We start from the raw sequence: 21,579 nt of genomic DNA on the forward strand, positions 1-21,579 counted from the left end.
AAACGTATTGCAAAGCATCGTACCACATTAGAAAGACTGAAATAGCCACAATGCCCATGATGTCAGCTCCGGCTTTGTTGATTAAAAACAATAACCCATCATCAGAGTGCAGTACTTCTTCAAGACTCTTTTGCCTTCATCACTATGACTCTCTTTTGCTCTTACGTATTATTACTTTGCTGGTAGAAAACTGAGCACATCTTACAGTGTTCTCAAGCCTTATAACTGATCTACTTAAAAGATTAAAAGGCTTGAAGGGAAACGTACCGATGGAAGACAATGCAAACAACTGCCTTTGAGTTTCTTAGAGATTCCTCATGTCTTAAGTGACAACAGGGTCTGGATGCAGTGCTGTCTAATACAGTAGCCACGAGCCAGTGTATGCTTGATGTCTCATTCCCTCAGACTCTTGATATCAGCATACATTCATTTATAAAATGACTCATTCCAAGATGTTATAGCTCTATTTAGGTCAATCATTTCATATTTTCAGACTTTTCCTTGGAAATATTTCTAATCCAGAAGAGAACAAATACCCTCCTGGGGACCTTGGAGACAGTGCCTGAAGCTGACTGCTTCAAACATAGCTTTTTTTTTTTTTTAAAGTTTATTGCTTTATTTTAAGAATTCAAGTGACTTTTGCTTTTGGATCCATAATGTGGCTGTGCCAGTTTCAATATAAAAATAACATTATAATTTTACCAGTTAAATTATATAATTCCCCATCTAAAAATAATGTCTTGTTTTCCCGGATCTTCTCTGATTTTCAAGTTCCTATGTATACCCTGGTTTGAAAAGTGTCGCCTGAATGAAAAGGAGAGAAAAATATGTATGTTCTCCTAAGCGGGGTTGTTAACACTGGAAAGGAGACTTTTACTAGCAAGTGTTCAAATCGACTTCATAGAAAAATAAATCAAAATGAAAAAAGGCGCAACACACTTCCACAGAGCTCGAATGGATGGATAAGCAAATGGATCATTTCTTAATATCTGTTAGCGGTTATTCACCTCTTCTTCATCTTCTTTTCCCAAGACTGTGGGGACACGGTGGGAAAAGCTCTCAAGCTTTCTCTATAACTTACTAGTTCAAAGACTCTGAGAGAACCTGTGTTCTTTCTCCCTCTGCTATGGTTTTATGGCTATTTCGTGATTGTGGTATTTCTTCTTTTGAGTTCCTGTCTGTGGAAGACTATTTCTATCCCTTATTACGTCATCTCTTTATATCTTCCTTCATCCCTTCCTACCCTTTTTCCGTTTCTAAATTTCTTGGAGATCTGTTAGTGTTTACCTGCTTTTTAGTACCTCCCCAGCTTATGTTTGTTCGTCGTGCACCCTTCTGCTGCTTCCTTCTTGGGGTATTTTTATGTCGAAATCATGTTGAGTCCCCTTTTTTGTTCATGACTTGTATCTGCATGGGCTAAGTCGTTTTTCGGAACTGATTGGGGTGGATCATTAGGGAGAGCGGGTTGGTGCATTTCTGAAAGCTTGGCTTTGAGTCTGTTGTCTTCAAACGCTTTCTCAGTAACACTTCACTGGGGCTTGGTTCCAGCCTGACGGGCAGGATGCGGGACTCAGAGGGGAGGGCTTTCTGTCATGAATTTTGTGCTGCATGATGTAGCTCAGATCTCTTAAGTTGACTGAGATCGAGATGCTCTCTCTGTTTCCCCATGAAATTTGATCCGATTTTACTGTATTTGGTAGCTCTTATTCATATATGATCATTCCAGTTTATGGGCATCTTCTAGTTTAGTCAAAGGGGATAATGCTTCCTTTACTGGTTCTCATGCTCCCTGTTATTTTCCGTGAATTGCAGGAAAAAAAAAATATTGAAGAGATGAGAAATTAACGTGAAAGTTAGTAGTTGTAGTCTTTAGCGTGCCTCTGCCTTTATTCTCGCTTTTTTGTAGTTGACCACCCATAGCCCGCCTGTTCAAAAGCACAAATGAGAATGTGGGACAACTCTGCTTCACAACTTTGCTCCATTTAGCTTAGAGGGTAAATGACAAGCGCTTTGAAATGGCCTCTTGAGCCCTGTGTGAAATGGCCCCTACCTCTTATGTGTCCAGTCCTAATATTGATTACTTCCTTACATTTTAGCAACGCTGAGTTACTTGCGTACCTGATAACATATCAATTATGTATCTGCACTCTTTTTCATCTGCCTGTTGCTTCTACCTGGATTTTTTTCTTTTTTCTTACTTACCTACGAAGCTTCTACTTATCTTGCAAAGCCCAGCTCAGAAGGTTCTGGCTTTCTAAAGCATTCTTTCACTCTTTGGCAACAGAAATGGTCTCCCTCTCTTCTGCGCTACCTCCTTACTTCATATATGTTTTGATCAGTACATTTTTTTTTCTCTTAAGCATAATCGTTTTTTTACATATTTTTTCACCTTCACTAGATTGAGTTTCTTGAAACTGGTATCTTGTTCATCTTTGTATTTCAGTCACTTGGTACAGGCCCTGGAACTTAATAGGGTCTCAAGTAATAATTATTAATTCAGTTTTGAATCAATAAAAGTTGAAGCATTCGAACCTGAGTAATAATTTGTCTGGATTAATAAAATAGGAGAAAGATTTTTAAATGCAAGACTTAAGTTTTGTTTTTGTTGTTTTACTTTGCTGGATTTGAATGAAACGTAAATAAAAATGTAAAAAAAAACAACAACAAAACTAAAACCAAATAAAATGATGCAAAAAAAGTATAAATATTCTGTAGACCATAATAAAAGACAACGATGAGGAAAACTCTAAATCCTGTAGTTTTTGTTGTGAGGCAGATGCTATCTCCGGGACAAAGTGTCTTTGGAAGAGAAATAAACTAACTGAGACAAAACACAAATCTTTCAGGTGCCATGAGAAGAAGAAGCCCTGAGCCTTCATGCATTCTTTAGTCGCTAGGTTGAGGAAGATTATCTGTTCCTGGAACTCAACCCCGCTGTTTTAAAAATAGCTACTCATATTGCTGATTTCATGATATTTCTTCCCTCCTGAGCTAAGTTCTGTAAAACTTTGTATGCCCATTTGCAGGCATAATGTATGATGTACATGTCTTGGTTGTATAATTTAGTAACTCGTTACAGGGAAAGGTGAAATACTGAGTGAGGATTGAAATACTCCATATGTCTTGAAATTCCACAAATCCAGGCGTGTGGGAGACGTCCAGCACAGAAACTCAACATGACTAATCCTCAGAAAACACTCTGAAATCGATAGTTCTTCCCCGCTGCCTGGATGCATCCCCTTGGGACATTAACAGAGCCGTCTGGAATTTTTCAGATTTAATATTAGTGCTTGGCTTTTACAGAAAGGCAACAAATAACCCCACTGCCCCAGCCCTTCACCTGGGACATTGAGTCGTTCATTGGCATGAGTTTTTCTTTGTTCCCATAGCTCCGTGACAAATTAATTGCAACCAATCTGAGACTTATTTTTGCTTACTTCCCATCAGAAAACACCAAGGGTGAAGACTTTTCCTTGTTGCTGACTCTTTGTTATGCCCTGGGTAGCTTAAGAAATTCTTTCATGTTATCTCAATATATGTTTTTCTTTAGACTCACCTTCCAATCTCATTTCACCTCTATTCAACCCCCTCTCCTTCATTTTCCTAATCATTAAGACAAATAGTGGATTTCTCCATCACTGGGTGTATTGGGTGTCTTTTGTCTCGGAGAGTGCCCACATCATCACCAATCTAGAGCATCAGGGTCATTCTTGAGGCTCTTCCCTGATGGCTGGTCTAAGAGCTGGCAAACTTGTCTTGAAGGTAGTTTGAAGGTGACATGATGACTTTTTGAGGATCTCCAGAATGTATCTGAACCAGGGTGGTGGTACGAAAATTAATTCAATTCAACACATTTTAATCAGGAGCCCAGGATGTTTTAAATAAGATATGGCCCTAGTTTTCAAGGAACTCAGAAGCTGGTGGGGAAGACCAGTGTGTGCCTGGTGTCAAACAGAGGGACTCCACGGAGAAGACAGGTCAGGTCCATCCAGGGAGACCGAGTGGTGTTTTTCAAACAGCTTACTCTGCAGTGATAACTGAGGAGGGTGTTAGGTGTCCTCTCTCTGTTCCCCGTGTCCATCTCCCAAATGCCAATTTCTCTGCACTGAATCTTGGGACCTTCTGTCATTTTCACATGCAACAGTTTACTTGAAGAGACCTGCAAGGTTAAAACGATTAGACACGGCCGCTGATAACACTACTATGTCTTTATACTTTACTGTTCTCTCCCATAAGGGACCAAAATATTACTGATCAGTAGAGAAGGTAAAGCAGTATCGAGTATCCCAAAGTAGCTAAAATTTTACTTTAACCATCGTGCATCCACAGATTCATTCTTTCCCACAAGTTTGCCATCACATCTCATACATATTAGTTATATTAACAGATAGCTTTATTAGCAAACTCATGCGTTTGCCTTTAGTCATCCCCCTGCTGTGGGCACCAGGAAGCTGATTGTTTAGAGGAGACTCCTCCCAACTGATTTCTTGCTTTTTCCTTCAAAATTCTAACACCTCAGGATCCAGTATTGCATGTCTCTCTTTCTCCCCAGAAAAGAATAAGTTAGTAGTTAATATTGTGTCTTTGATCCACAAGGTTTTCTTTGTATTGCTCAGAGTAATTCAATTAGTAGTCAGCTGTGGAAAGAAAAAGGTTTTATTGTGCAAGGGGTTATGTGACACTCCATTGGTATCTATCAGAATTAGAGCCGAACCCCAAATAGAACATGCAAGTCATTGATTTATAAAAGTTCTGTGGGACCCCAAGGGTTGTCCTCTTTTGGCATCCTGATTCTCACAGGTTTAGAGACATACGCTAGAGGGTCAATGTCATTCTCATTCAAACATTAAATGCCACAAAGAGTGGAAACAAAAAACTGATCATGATAAGGGTACCTGCCATTTCTTTTATGCTTGTCTCATTTTTTTTTCCTTTCCAAGTAGTTTTTTTGTTTTTTTTTTGTTTTTTTTTTTTTACATCTAGGGCTCATTTACATCTCTGGCATTTTCTCTGGAGACCTGGCCTTGGACACTTAGTGACACTGACATCACAGGATATTATCTATTGTCACATTTCTATGAGTTCTCTTTTTTGCATGTGATAAACCCAGACTTAACTAAGTTTGTGCATTTAACCTGTAACTCCATGCAGTAGACATTTTAGTAACATCCACCACTCAACCAATCCAGGTAAGCTTTGGGAGTTATTTATTGGGATGCTTCATACAACCAACACATTAATTGCACTGTCTACTCTATTGAAGTCTTATTTAACTGAATTTTGGGGGTATAATTTCTATGAGATCATTCTTGATCATTGTACTTATAATTTTCAGTATCATTTACAAAAGATTTATCATGCTTATTATCTCATTTTAGGTCACCAGTCTCTTCAGAAGATCACGGTAAGAATCTGTCTTACTTATACTAATTCAGGATTAAAAGTTGAGCTCTGTTCCTTGCATTTCACTGTCAGAGGGAAGAATTATTTAAGAAAAATGTCTTTAAGATGTTTGCTTTGTATTTTTTCTGCATGTGAAATATCAAACACTTTTAGAAACTTAATTCACCATACCTAAATTTCATGTCTTATATTTTTTGCAAATATGTTAGCAACCATTTTGGTTGACAAATATTAAAGCTTGATATATTCTACCTGATTTCTGTCCCATCACCAGAAACTTTTTGTGGCTTTGGGGAAGCCACATAATTTCTCCAAATCACAGATTTTTTTTTAAATGGGGGTTTATAGTAGATATTCCCAAAAGTCCCTTCCAGTTTGGACATTGGGATTTGCCCAGGGTGTTAGGAGTCTGAAATGAAGCAAATATGTAAGTGGTATGAGTTATTTCTCAGCTGAGATGAGTTATTTGTGTTTTAAGAAACAACTATTTCATTCAAAGGATAAAATTTATGGTTTTGTCACGTCTACCCTTTGCAGTTGTTCACTTATTCAACCAGGTGTTCAAAAATGTTCATTAAGAATCTACAATGGGTCGGTGATGCTATGTAATCATGTTATACAAATGTGCTCTTGTGGTATGTGATACAGGAATGTTCCCTTCAAGGAACTTTATGGATCTAGTGGGGAAGGGGTGGTGGCATGACACATACCTACTGCGATACAAAGTGAAATGCAACTAATCTTATAAAAGAGAGATAAAGTAGGGCTCTTAAGAGTACTAATGGCCTTCTTCCTCATGCAGCCTCTAATGTAGCTAAGGGTACCATTACGTATTCAGCCAGGCAAGTGAAAAACATGAAAGCTGCTTTATGCATTCCTCTTCATCTCCTTGTTTCTACCTGGTCAATCTGTTTTTTATGGGTTTTTTTTTTATCTCTATTCTCTTTTCCATCTCCGTTGCTTCAGTGTAGGGCCTCTCCATGTCTTACTTGGACTTTTAAAATTATCTTTTACTGAGTATTCATCTCCCAGTAAAAGATCATCTCCCTCTAGATCTCCTTCCTTTAGTTCTTTGCACACTTAGATAGCACCAAACAGACTGTTCCGTAGTGAAAATCTTCCATTGCCTGCGGGCTGAAATCTTCAATAGACCAATAATTATATTCAGCTTTCCAATGTCGTATTTTAACATGGAATAGAAAGTCCTAAATGATGGAATCTTTGTCTACTGCTTATTGCTTCTCTCGGCATCTTTTCCCTTCTAACTCTGCCCTATATTCTAGTTGTGCAGCACAGCATCTAATTTCTGGGACTTATCATGTTTATTAAGTTTCTCTGCTTTTATCTCTACTGTTCTTTCTGACAGGAAGCTGCTCTTACTTTTTGCCATTTACACAGTTGATGCTCAACCATTTGAGACCTTCTTAATCTATCTCATCATCTGTGTGAGTTTTCCGACCCACCAATCGTTGCATTGACTATTTTTCTTTATTCTAAGATTTAACGTATAGATTTGATGTTTGATTTATCTGTCTCCTGTGAGTCTGATATAGATCCCAACAAATAGCAGACATCCAAAAGATGTTTATTAAATGAATGCATTGGGAGAGAGGGAGTTTGGGGCAGACCCGTTCTGCTGCTATATCATAAAATCTCTCCCAGCATTGGAATGAAGTTGTATCTTGTGATGTGAAGAATCACAGGGCAAATTTTCAGGCCCGTTAAGTCAGAATTAGGCAATTGATCGCCTAATGATGAGCTATTATTATATGCTATTTTTCTCATCCGTGTTGGTATGGCAGGTTTCTTATTGTAGTTAGAGGTCTTGGGCTTCTAGATCCAAATGATAAACTAAAAATTTGTGTTCGGTTTTTATTTTGAACTAAGGTTCCCCTTTGTTTGCTTCTGTCTCCTAATCAATAAGAACTTATCCCTCATTCTAAAAAAAAGAGAGAGGGCGGGACTCCTGAATTACACTTCTGTGGTCCTCTAGAACTTCTTAAGAAGTTATGAGCTATCGCATGTCAGTGACCTTGGAAGTCCCAAAAGGTGACCACCACCAGATAGACTTGCTCAGTATTCACAGCACTTCAGAATCCATTATTTTAAGAACTGGTATATGTGATTTGTTAAAGAAACATTATCCAAATTAGAGGGTTTTTATATTTTCGTGGCTTCAAAAATTTATTACATGTCTATCCCTTTTAGTTTGATTCTGCAACTTCCAAAAATAATTCAAATACATAAATATGTAAAAATTATGATGGTGATTTATCTAATCTTATTTAATTTTTCATCATCATCTAGACTGTGCGTCCCTGAAAAATATTCTTAGTCTTTTTCTTTATTGCCAAGATTTTCTACTAGAACTTAAAATATCTTTTCTTATGTTTATGCATTTGTAAGTGTCCATATTTGCTGTGGTTAGTGTACAATCTCTTGAATATCACATCATTAAGCTTACATTGCGCATAATAATGGCATTGCAAAATACTTGTAAGAGAGGTAAGAAGTGTCATGTTTGCTTTCTCAGACTTATGAGTAGAAAAATTGAGTCTCACGCTGGGCCAATGAATTGTACAATTGAAATATAAAGCCCTATGCCTCTGGACTTTCTATTTTGTTTGCTTTCCACCCATGATGGCACTTCTTGAATAATTGGTCACTTTGGCCATCTCCAAAACAGACTTCATCCTTGAGGAAATCTAATTTTCACAAGTCCAATAACCCCAGCATTATAACCCCAGGGTTATCACAGATTACCCTTTCGTATTAAATATCCTTGGATATCATTTACCCTTTGTCATTTACCCTCTCTTAGTTTCAGTTGCTTATCTGTAAAGTGGGGCTAGTCATTCATACCCTGCCCACCTCATGGGATTGTTGTGAGTTCGAATGGAAGATCAGCCATGAAGTCACTTTCCAAAGGTAATGCTACTGTGGTCCCAGCAGTGGATGAGGAAGAGTGAGTTTACTGGTGATGCCTGCTCAGAACTGCATACCACCTTTGAAAAGTTAAAAGATGGAATGTGGGGTCACGGAGTGGAGGTGATGGTGGTCGTGACGGAAAACTGTTTTCCTTCAACATTATTATGAAGTATTAAATTTTCGTTGGAGGTTTTCTTTCCATCTGGGTGAGGAGGAGTAAAATGGTTAATGCACAATTTAGCTCATAGTGCTAAAATAAAGCTTCGGTTCATGATCAGATATTCAGTCATATAGAATTGACGATAGGAGGCATAAATGAAATGTAAAATGTTTTCTATTTCTATAATAGAGTATCAGAGCCATTAAGAAAAAAGGGTAGCATTTATTGAGTGCTTATTATGTGAAGACACTGTGCTAAAGTGCTTCAATTCCGTTATTTCATTTAACCTTTTGCACATAACACTGCAGAGTAGATATTATCCTCAATTTTCTAGTTGGGAAAACAGGCTTAAATAACGTCCTTAAGATCAGACAGCTAGTAAGTGGTAGAGTTCGTTTTCAGATCCAGTTCTAACACCCAAATCTTGCTCATTTATCCACCATCTCTGCAGAAAAAAGAAATGATCGTTAGCATTAAAGTAAATGGATAGAATTATAGAGAAAGAATGTTTTTTTCACCAACAAGAGTTTATTTACTACTGTGTCAGTCATTTCTTTTTAATGATAGAACAAGACAGAACAAAAACAACTTCTCTCTCCCCACAGTGAAGGATTTGTTCCTGTAGAAAAAAAAATAAATACCAATGTCACATTCTCTCATAATTAGTTAACTGAGTAAACCCAAAGCTTCAGGGAAAACTGCCATGCTCAATCCCAAGGGAGACATCACATTTTAATGTCACATCTGGAAGCTGGAGTCCTACTCCTTGTCAGAAGATAAGCTTGGCACTGATGGATCGCCTTGTCCTACGAGTTCCCCCTGCATTAGTGCCTATCACTTCATCATTTAAATTGCTCCTGGAGCCACCTCCTGGGCCCAGGCTGCTTATTTTGTCATCTTAGCCTGCTTATTTCATGGGCCTCCCAGAATTCCTCTGCTCCAGTGCCCTGATGGAGCATCTGTTCACTTGCAAAACAGTTGACTCTCTTGAAAGGAAGTGCCAACAATCTGTTTGATTCTCCCTGGTATCTGAAGCAGCATCCCTCTCATGTCCTACTTCCTAGACCTCTTGGCAATAACGGCTCTCAAGTGATATGGCAGCTTTTTTTCTTTTTTCTTTTTTTTCTTTTGCAATTGTAACTCAGTAAAGCAGAGTAAGAGGAGGGGGTACCTGGAAATAAAACTGTAGCAACCATGACCACTAGTATAGGTGCCCAAGGATGAGTCCACTGTAGGGCTTGGAGCCAGTTTTACTTTGTAGCAGGTTGTGTGCAAGGAACACAATAGTGGAAAAGCTCTTAAAGCTTCAATAGCTATCCTTTAGCTCAGTTACTATAGACACATGTTTTGTTTTGTTTTGTTTTGTTTTATGACGAGGCAGCCATTGGTTGACCTCACAGATTGCAAGGACCTTGTCAGTTTACAATCCCTTATTTTTTAAATTTTTTATGCCTACAGCACCTGGTCTTCCTAGGTGGTGCCCCATCCAAGTACTAACCAGGCCTGACCCTGCTTAGCTTCTGAGATCAGACAGGATCAGGCTTATTCAGGGTAACATGGCCATAGACTGTAGATTCATTTTTAATTCTCTTATAAATACAGATTATATAATTTTACTGAAATAGAAAATATTCATAAAAATATAAAATGTATGGGCTCAGTTTAAATAATAAATGAAAAAGAATTACTGTGTACTTAATCTAAGAAATAAAACATTTGTAGTAATCTGGACCTTCATCTATAGAGATAACTACTATTCTGCTTGTTTTTTGTTTATCGCCTTACTACATATGTGCATAGTCCACATCTGAATGTATGTGTATGTGTATGTATATGTATGTATGTATTCACACATATGCGTGTATATATAGTTTTTCTTATTTTGAACTTTTATAAATTGAATCCCTCTGTAAACTCTTCTTTGATTTGCTTCTTTTGTTCAGATAATGATTTTTGTGATTCATCCTTATTGAAGAGCACCATATTCTTTTCCTTAATTTTTCATGTTATATAGTACTTTATTGTATGAATATCTAACAAATTACATATCCATGTTCTGATGAATATTCATGTAGACTCCAGGTTTTCGTTTATGGGTGTTTTTTTTTCCCCTCTGGCTATTTCAAATAATATCATTATGAACATTTTTTTCATAACTTCTCCTGGTGTCCATGTACAAGAATTTCTCTAAGGTTTAAACCTGCAATGACATAGTTTAAGTGGTAGGTTATACACACATTTAACTTATCACGTAATGACAATTTCCCAAAGTGATCATTCTAATTTACACTCCCAACTGCAGAGGGTATGAGTTCCCATTGATCTACATCTTAGCCAACACTTGATATTAACTGATTAATTTTTTTTGCCAATTTGTTGGGAGTGTCAAATGGTATCTCATTGTGATTTAAATTTGCATTGAATGATTAGACATCAGATCGAGCATCTTTTCATTTATTTATAGGCCATTCATGTTTTTTGTTCTATACCTCTTTATTTCTTTTGCCTATTTTTTTCCATTGGGTTGTCTTTCTTTTTTAATAGCTCGTAAACTTTTTTTGTATTCTAGGTAAAAATTATCTGTTGCAAATTTTCTCCTATTTGTGGTTTATCTTTTCAAACTTTTTTTGAGTAGATGTTATTTAATAGAATGCAATCAAATTATTAATATTTAGTGCATGGTTTCTATCTTTGGTTTGTTCTTTAAATAAATACTTTCATAGCATACTCCTAAAGATATTGTCCCATACTCTTTTGTACAGTTTTTATAGTGTTACCTTTCATGTTGTGTCATAACATCTTGGAATCGACTCTGCAGTTTGGTGAGAGAGAAAGGTTCACTTTTATTTTGATTTTTTTTCACGTACATAACCAGTCACTATCATTTGTTTCCTTCACTGACTTGCAAAGCCCGTTCTGTCTCCTCAAATACATGGGCTTACAGATTCTCTTTTGTGTTTTTTCAATTCATATGTCTATTTCTGTACAATATCGCATTGTTTTAACTGTTCTAGCTTTGCTATAAATCTCAATATCTGGTAGAGTGTGTTTTTAGAATTACCTTATCAAGTTTTGTGCTGTAATTTTCATGGAAATTGCTTGAATCTATACATTAGATAAAGAGAATTGATATTTTTATAATAGTGAGTTTTTCCATCTCAAACCATATCTCTTTACATTTAATTGACCTTTTTTAAAAAAGACTAATTGGCTTTTTTAAATGCTTATCAGTAGAGTTTTCTAATTTTCTTCATGAAGGGTTTAGCCATCTTTTGTTAAACAGATTCCTAAGTACTTTACATTTTAGCGATATTTTACATTATATTTTAAAAATTATATTTTCTAAGGGATCATTGTTGGCATATTAAAATGCAGTTGACTTTCAGAATCTTGCTTTAAATTCTTTTTTCAAATTCTTAAATCAAGATTCCTGCTAAGCTTTTAAATTCATGAATTTTATCTGAAGTGTCTTTTAGTGAGGAGAGAGAATTCATCATAGGCAATATCATTTGCAAGTCATGAGAATTTAGTTTCATCTTTTCTAATCATTAGCTTTGTAGATATTTTTCTAGTATTGAAAAGAAGTAGAGATATTCAGTATCATGGACTTGTTCCTGATCTCTAAGTGGATGCTATCCACAAGTCACCAATAAGTGTGAAATTCACTAACAGGTGGTAGTGACGCTGCTGCTGGTGATTGTTTTGTAGATAGCCTTTTAAGGATTTTTCTCTATATTCATATTTGTTAAATTCAACAAGTGTTGAATTTTTGGGAATAAACTTTTTTCTTCACCTGTTGAGATGATAATATGCTTTTTGTTCTATAATCTACTATTATGGTGCATTTTCTTAACTGATTTTCTTTTTCTTTTTGTATTTAAATATAGTTGGCATACGATAGGATATTAGTTTTAATAGTTTCAGGTGGACAATATAATGATTTAACATTTTTATACCTTACGATGTGATCACCCTATTGATTCTAGTAGTCATCTGCCACCGTGCAAACTTGTAGCAATGTTATTGACTATTTTCCCCTTTAACTTTTTCACTCATCTCTCCACTCCTTCCTCTCCAGGAAACATCCATTTGGTCTCTGTTTCTAAGAGTTTGTTTTTGTTTTGTTTTGTTTGTTCATTTTTTTTTTTTTAGATTCCGTATATAAGTGAGACCATCTGATATTTGTCTTTCTCTGTCTGACTTATTTCTTATATATATACACATACATATCACACCTTTACATACATATATACACACATATATTTACTTCACCTTTATTTAAGTAGATTAATTGATTTTCTAATAAAAATTATTATTATATGCATGATATGAATTCAGATTGATTGTTGGTTATTATATTTAATCTCCTTAACACTGGTTTCAGTTTGCTAATATTCTGATTAGGATTTTTACATCTATGTTCATGAGTGCGATCAGCCTTTAATTTTTTAAATTGTATCGTGCTTGTGTAATATTCTTAGCTTTACAAAATGAATTAGAAAGTGTTTCTTCTTTTTGTAATCTCTGGAAAACTATATAATACTTGAGTTATCTATTTCTGGAATATCTTGGAAGATCCATCAGTAAAATTGTCTAGGGCTATCATTTTCTTTGTGAGAAAAATTTCAATCACAGATTTATATTCTTTAATGCTTATGGGACTAGCCAAATTTTCTATTTCCCCTTGGATTAAAAAAATTGGTAAGTATTTTTTAAGGAATTCATTTTCATTAAAAAATTTAATTAATCCATATTTTTCATTTATTGACATAACTATTTTTTATAAGATTTTCTTGCTGTCTGCTTAATTTCTGTGAGATAGGAGGTTATATCTCCTTTTTCATTTTTAATATGTTGAAGTCTCACTATTTTGATTGTCTGAATCTCATTCTCTTAAAGATTCTTTAGGAAAATTTTCTGAGAACATTATTTGCCGAGTTCTTTCATATGATAGCAGTTCATTTGGGCCCCTTGAAAATTAGTTGTGCTGCATACTGAAATCATTGAGTCCCATGTTCTTTCCTTGATCTTTTAAATATTCCATTTTCTCCTGGCATAAAGCATTCTGTTGGATGATATTATTCTCCTCATAAAAGTTGTTTATTTTTGTCTAGATACCCAAAGGATATTTTATTTTCCTTCAATGTCCAGTACTTTTTTTTACAAAAACAAAAAACAAAAAACAAAAAACAAACAAACAAACAAACAAAAAAACGCCTTGGCATAGATCATTTTGAGACATTAATGTTCTCAGATCTATGATGCACTAAATGCTTAGTTTTGATTTTTTAAATTTCAGAACAGTGTTCATGAATTAAGTGTTCGTTCTACTGTTTTGTTCTGGTTTTCTCCTTCAGGAACTCATTTTATATGATTATTTTACCTTCTTTACCTATCTTCAACAAGTGCCTTTTTCTCTCACATTCTTTTTATCCCTTTCCTTATTTCTTTTTGATTTTTAAAAGTTTCTTCTGCTTTTCTTAAGGCTTTATTGGTTGAACTTATTCGTTCCTTCTCATTTAATCTTTATTTGCCAAATGATTTTTTTTATTTCTAGTACTTTGTTGAATTACATCACCTCATTTCTGAATTATTCTAATTCTGATTCATCCTATTTTTTATATCATATATCACTTTACTAATATTTTTAAGCTCATTTGAAATAGTATGCTACTTTTTTTTGTAATTCTATGGTATATTTTCATCATCTATAGGAATGTTATTCTGTTCCTTATTGTTTTCCTTTAAAATAACTTTATGAGGTTTTACCTCACTATTTTTCTTTTGCTCTTTTTATATAAAATTAGTTTATTTAAATTTTTTAAAAAGAAACATTTCAGTTAGCTTCAGAGAGCTCTTCCTTCTGTTGATTTTGTGTGCTGTTAAAAATGTGGTTATTCGCTTTCTTAGACTGCTGGCTTTGACCCCCGTCCTCACTTCTAATCTAAATCTCTTTCCTTTCTTCCTGTTGTCTCTGTTCTGCTCAGTGTGTATTCTGCTCACAGACGTTTACCGTAAGTTTGGGCTCTGTCTTGAGGGGAGTCCTAGATGGCCCGTTTTAAGACTTCACAGGGCATACAATGCTCTGTGTACGTTAGTCCTTGCTGGGGGCCCTTGCACTCATTTGCCGTGGGGTTTCTGTAGCTGTTCTCCTGTTGTCTTGTCGTACTGTTCGGTGAACACCGCTTGGCCACTTTGAGGCCATAGGCTGCCTCACTGCCTCCCTGCACAGACATTGATAGAATGCAGGTCTTTCAGCTGTCGGTGGCTTCTGTCCAGCCACTTGTAATTCTGAGGTTTCAAAGGATCCCGTGTTACCTTGTTTTGTTTTAAATGTTGACCTCATATTTTGTTTCTCTGCATGTGGAGATTCAGTAATTCAGCAACTATTACTACCACCTTTCCCTATTTCCGGATTTTTTTTAATAAAGCATTTTAATTGTTTAAATTATTGTGGAAGTTTAGTGTACCTTATTCCCCTTACTGTATAAAAGTCAAACATCTTGAGAGTTGTATTCTTTTAAAATTTCTATGATGGCTCCTGAAATTGAAAAACTTTTTAAAAGAATAATTGATTTTTGAGAAACTAAGGTTGAGGGAATTAATGGTTTGGGTCCTCGTATTATAGCAAAATAATTTCAACTACTCCTGTAAAATTATTTAACATGGTATTCTCTTATGTGTACTTAAACATTAAAAAAAAAAAAGTCAGTACTTATTAAAATTTAGTAAGTGCCAGGCAGTGTCATAAGGTATATTCCATTGAACCTTAGAGAGGTTAAATAACTTCTTTAAGGTCACGCCAAACTATAATATACTTAACCAACTACCCTAAATGTTTTGCACCTGTTTATTCTCCACAACAATCATAGTTCTACTATCGTCCTCATTTTACAGATGGGGAAACTGAGGCACAACCTATTAGATAACTTGACCAAGGTCACACGAATAGCTTAAGGGTTAGAACTAGGATTTAAACTTGGACCCAGATCCTATTCTTGGCCACTCCTCTGTACTGTCTCTCAATAGCATTGCTGAGACTTGAGCTCATGTAATAGGAAATTATTTCTGTTAAATGGAGACCTCATAATTATTGAGTGGGAATTGATTATTAACTATGAGTATTTTTTTTCATATCAGTGCGCAGTGCCCTTGACACAGAAGAATTCTAAGATATATTCTTGATTCATTTCTGCTACCCTCCCATACTTCCTTAATCAAGAAAACAAGGATCTCATTTCCTGTCAACAGCACTCATTCTTTAAAAAGGTAGAATTCTCGAAAGGTAGCCATTTCCTTAAGGAAAACCACAATAAAAAGGCAATTATCGTGACCAGAATAATAGACTCAATTAAAAAAGTTAATTTTTTTCTTTTATTTTCTATTAACTATTAATTAACAAAATGGGATGAGTAAACTTGGCTGCTGATACAGATGGAAGTATCTGCAGATCTTCATTGCCTTACTAGAAGGTGCTTTTCTTCTTGCCCATCTCAATACGCCGCTTTGCAATGACTTTGGGCTGGCTAATGCAGAATAGCTAGAGTGTTCGTTTTTGCCCCATATTCAGTTTATGACAAAGGAATCCCCTGTTGGCTTTGTAATTAGATTCAAACTTTTTAGTGCTCACTTTTGAGGCTCTTCCTCACCCTGGTTTAGCTCATGTTGCTTTAGTGAATTCTTTCTGCTCCCTGCTTGTGGGCCCCTCTCCACATCCCATCTTCCTCGTACTCACTGAGCCATTGGGTCAGCATCAGCTCCTACCATCTCTGCCGTGTACCACTTTCATTGTCCTTCATTTAAGTCCCTCCTCAGTCCTCATTAATTCCCATGTCTTGGAACCACCTCCATGGATTCTCAGGACAAACAATGATGAATTTTCCTGACAACTCAAATGCCCATGATTTCTCCTTCCCTATTCACTTACTGTTTTTTTTGTTTTTTTGTTTTTGTTTTTGTTTTTGTTTTTTTGAGTGTATTCCAATTTTTCCCCTGCGGGTGATGTTGCCCTTCTTATTGAACTATAAGCCCCGTGAATAGAGATGTCGCCCCATTCTGCAGTGTAGCCTGGCACAGAATTGATCCCCTCCATAGAAGTCTCACTGCTACATTTACTGCAGTATGTGGTGTTGGAAAACAGAAACTTTAAATACACATCATTGAATTGCATCGTAGCCTCGTTAACACGGTTCCGTGCTGTAGGAGATAGGTTAGTCCTGGTCCTTTTCCAGAGGAATTCAATTACTGATGTGCTGAAAAGATGGCCTTTTATGGTGGTCTCACTGGGTGCTCCCCAAAGACTCTGTGAAAGCAAAGGGGTAAATGACAGCATGCTTTTTCTTGGCTAGTCTTCTTTCACGAATCCTAGGAAAACAGACAATCACTGCTGATTAAAAAACCAAATAAAACAGAACAAGCAAACAGAACAAAACGAAAGCCCCTAAGCTTTCCAAAATCAGGTTATATCACTTTATCCAAGTCCTGACCCTATTATTCTCTTTCGTTCTCCTTTATTAACTCTCTCTGTTGATTGTAACCATATAATCCTTTGATTCTTCTGGTTGCTTTGGAATGCTTTGTTGGTGATAATTATCTAATTATCTTTTGAAGCCTTATTATAGATTCGTGGTGGGGGGCGGGGTACTCTTTACTAAGATTTACCTACAATTTTGCTTTAGATTGCCATGGGCCTCGGAGATTATTTGAGTTAAAGTAATTCAAACATTGCAAAATAAGAAAGTAACAGAAAAAAAAAAAGAGAGAGAGGAAGGGAGGAAAGCTAACCTCCTGGTTTGCTTTTAAGTAGATGGATAGGAGAGGTCATTAAGTACCATGTGTCATGGATTTTTCTGGTAGTGAAGCTATCGTAGATTTCATTCCTACAGGTTCAATCACTTGTGCTGTAGATAAGTGTTTAAAAAGGGAACAAGAAATGGCTGACTTGGTCCCTATGTAGTCACCTATGACAGCAGACATGAAGAATCCAATTGTGCTTCATGTGTCTAAGATTTTTACTGGATGAAGTGATACGATCTGGGTTACATTAGTGCCATGGAACCCGGGGCTAGGCCGGCTCACTGAACCGATTGTCGCACAATCCTCACGCGAGGACAATTGTTGCTCTGCTTGTCTGTTTTCGACTTGACCAGAAACGCTAATATCCAATGAAAACTCCCCAGCGTGCCCCACCTAAGGCTCGCTTTAAGGCAAGAACCGTAGGCACTGGTGACTAGTTGCCCTGGGTTGTGATATAGGCGTAAGCATCTCTTATCATGATTACCAGTTGCAAAATATTAGACTGTGTCATTACTTGTAAGTTGGTTCCCAGAAGGTTAGTCCTGGATATGCTACTTCCACCTGTGTGTTCCTGTGTCTTGGAAGCATCTTTTCTGGGTGTGTTTTTGTTCGCCCAGGTTGTCTCTCATAGCTAGCTACTTAAGCCCGTGCTGACCCTGATAGAACTGTGAAAATATTCATCAGTCCAGCTCTTTTACAAAATATTGAAGTCGACTAAACGCTTCCTCTTTGTGCCAGCCTTCTATGTCATTTCTCGTTTTCTGGGTCCATTTTGGATGCCCAAAATTTTAAGGGGTGACTTTCTTAGCTTCATACGACATCCCTTTCCACACAACTGCTCATGTCACCTAGAAGCAGTTCATCACTACGACACTTCCTTCCCTCAGCTGCATCTCTGTTACCTGCACCTTCCTTCCTCAGAGCCAGAAGAGTGTGGGACACGGGGACCACTATAAAACTGCATCTTTTGGGGCATGCCTGGGAAGGTTGGAAAGAGGGAACCGCATTTCACCACCTAATGACACCGTAGCACTATTGGACAGTCTGTTTTGTCAAAGAAGGAAGGCAGAGTCTCTAGCGGGTCTTTCCCATGCTGGGTTTACATCTTGGTTTTACTATGTATTAGCAATGTGGCCTGGAGCAAATGACTTAACCTCAGTAAACCTCGGTTTTTTTCATCCTTAAAATGGGCATGACGACAATAACAGCTCGTATCTAGTCGATTTATCATGAGTATCAAATTAGATCCTGTAGGTAAAGCATTGAGCTCTGTGCCTAGCACATAGTTAGCAAAAGAATATGAGCAAAAGAAAGGGACAGAACAAGACAACAAAAGTGCAAGAGAGGGCAAGAGAAGCCATCGGCGTCAAATAACCAAAATGGGAATATGTTTCTCTACACATAGAACCTGGTATATCCTATTTGCATGGACTTACGAAATTATTCAAGCCTTTTGTTTCCTAAGATTCCTGGAACTAAATATTTCCTTCGGGTTACAGCCCAATGGGCAGAGAATGACATGTATCATTCTGGGCAAATGATCACTTGAGCCGGGAAGGTAGGGTCAGGCAAGGACAAGAACCTTGGTCTTGGAGAGGAGCGAGCCAGGTGCCCCCCTCCACCCCCCACCCGCACTGGCTCTGCCCTCGGCAGGCTGGGTAATCCTAGGCAGGCCGCTCCTCTCAGGCTTGGTCTCTTCATCCAGTCTCTTCATCCAGCAACACGTCCTTGCAGAATACCTCCTTGGTTAAGACTTTCACCCTCTTCTTTGATGGTAAAAGCGGCTTAAATATATAGAAGAAAAAAAGATCACTGGGCCTCTTCTACTCTGTATTGACTCAAGCCCTCAGAGCCCAGAAAGAATCCTGGGCAATGAAACACATAACGAAAAGCGAAAAATACCATCTTCAGTTTGGGAAAGGTATTTTGGAAACACTTATGCCCTGCTCTCTCTGGGGCACGCACGTGGCTTCCTGCAGACCAGTCTATCATTTCTGCTTCCAATGACAAACAGCACTGCTATTTCCACACCTCACCATGCACTTTCTGAAAAGAAAGGAAATCAACTCGACGAGTGTATGAATGCTGCAGGCTGCTTCCACACTGGTAGCCTTCTTTAACGCGTAACAAAATGTATTACTATTCCATTACGTAGCTTCTACCTTTTCTCCTGACAAAGCGAAGCCCCATGGCTTATTGAAAAGGAGATTTGTAATCAGCCAGAATCCACTCGATTTTACTCAGTCTAGTGACATTTCCATTGCCCCTTTCACCCAGGTAAGTGAACGCAATTATTTCAGCCCTTGCAAAAACAACCCGGAGTGGTGTTTTTAGAAGAAAGCAAAAAGGTCAAGTAAACCATACTGTTTTGGTAGCTGTTGGCTCTGTTTCTCTGACTCGTCCCCATCAGGTTCTCGTATCTTCCCTGACTAACCCTGTGGGCTTCTTCTCATTCTCAGGAAGCATGCCACACTCCCCGCAAGTCTTTCTTCTTCAAGCATCTGATCTCCCAGTGATCTTTCTTCTCCATATCTAAGCTGCTTTCATCTTCAAGGAAGAGGGTGAAAGTCTTGACCAAGGATGTATTCTGCAAATAGTGTTGCTGAGTGATTTTCACTGACATTACAAATAGAAGTCTTTGGCCTCACTTTACTCTCTGAGTCTTCAGAGGTGTTCTACCTGTGCCCCACCTTTCCTCTCTTCCTGACTCATTTCTCCTGCCCCCATTTTAGACATCCCTGTTTATCAAGTGAAACTGAATAGCACGTCTTCCTCCATGCCGCCATGCTGGCTGGTTTCTCTACAGAAAACTCTCCTCCCATCTCATCGATGCAAATCTTCCCTTTTTGAACAATTTCTTACAACTTTCCCGGGAAATCATTTCAACATCACCCTATTTCTTTAGCATTCAAGGGCTACATTTGGGTGTGTAAATACACACATTACTTTAAAGATACTCTAACTTTTCTTTCTTAAGAGTATACAAATTGCTAAGGAAAATGCAGAGTTAGTCTTCATTATATTTCTCTTCCCAGCAACTGGACAGTAAAATCTGCTGTGTAATAAATGTCGTTGAAAATTTACTTAGATACTGAAGCCTATTCTGTTTTCTATCTCTTGAGCAAGCTTAAGAACAAAGCATTTACTTTATAGTTCTTGCTTCTACGGTGCAATATTGTTTAGTCAATATAGCATAATGCCGAAGTGAAAGTTAGAACTTCCTTTTAGTTTCTTGAAAATAAAATGCTTAATTTTCCTGTGCTTCTGATTAATATCTGTTGTATGCTGATGTTATGAGGAAGGTTCAAAAGCAGTGTTCTAGTATAACTTAATTGAAAATACAAATTGTCTTGTCTACTTTTACACATATAAGTGAAGGCAGGCTCTAGAAATTTTATTTTTTTTTAACTTATACTTTTACTACACGCATATATTGCTGGTGTATGTCCCTGAAAGTGACCTTGTGCTTTATTAACTCTTCCTTGGCTTTCCTTTTGTTCCTATTTAGTTTGGGCTAAATCTACTCTTCTTCTCAGTTAAGAAGGCCTCTCGCGTTACAGAGTGGTCAGCCTGCTGCTAGGCAATGATAAGGTGCTTAACGTGCATCCTGATGACCGGACGACCCGTAAACCTATCATATTTTTCAACTTCAGAACACATTTATTTGCAGTTGGATCCTGGCCTTAAACACCATTTCCCATGCAGTCTTGATGTTCGGTTAAAACCAATAACCATCCATCACTTTGGGGCCACGGCAGTTCTGCTTGCTGATATCACTGAATGAGATATGAGCACACTTTGAGGGGTCCTGAAGGACACTGCTCAAATACATCAAATGAATTCAAGGAGACCTATCACAGGAGGAATGTGGTCTGATCTTGAGGGACGGAATGAAGCCAGAGGCCCCGATGCTATCTCTGAGACCTTCTGTGAAAGTCATGAGGTGCTGAGGCCAGCAGTATCTTCTCTTCTACTTGGCACTTTTCGCTCATCTGTGAGGCTAATAAGCACTTTATTTATTAGTTCTTCCAATTCTCTTACCCTCTCAGGATTAGAGCTTCATCATCCAAAAGCCAGGCAAGCAAAAATAAAGTTCATCAATCTCAATGAAATTCTCTCAACATTCTGGGGATGAAGGACTTTTGGAGAATACTAGAATTTTTTTGTTTAATATGTTACATTGCTGAAGCAGTTTACAATGTGCTAAGCATTATAATAAATATTACTTTCTTCATATGTTAAGGAGAAAGAGTGTTATGCGTACTGTAATTATTTTGGGTTCATGAATTTAG

General features: G+C 37.2%; 1 protein-coding gene and 1 pseudogene across 1 annotated transcript in view; one reads left to right on the plus strand and one right to left on the minus strand.

Annotated features, from left to right (window-relative positions):
* The window catches only part of DGKI (diacylglycerol kinase iota), a 273,413-nt gene that overhangs the window by 218,967 nt on the left and 32,867 nt on the right, over positions 1 to 21,579 (plus strand). Inside the window, exon 27 of the mRNA XM_023530296.1 lies at positions 5,379 to 5,404. Within this exon, the coding sequence (XP_023386064.1) occupies positions 5,379 to 5,404 (26 nt within the window). The remainder of the gene's footprint in view (positions 1 to 5,378; positions 5,405 to 21,579) is intronic.
* On the minus strand, positions 9,941 to 10,059 carry LOC111739234 (annotated as a pseudogene).

This window comes from Pteropus vampyrus, unplaced genomic scaffold (genome assembly GCF_000151845.1).
Source record: "Pteropus vampyrus isolate Shadow unplaced genomic scaffold, Pvam_2.0 Scaffold48, whole genome shotgun sequence".
Classification (NCBI taxonomy): domain Eukaryota; kingdom Metazoa; phylum Chordata; class Mammalia; order Chiroptera; family Pteropodidae; genus Pteropus; species Pteropus vampyrus.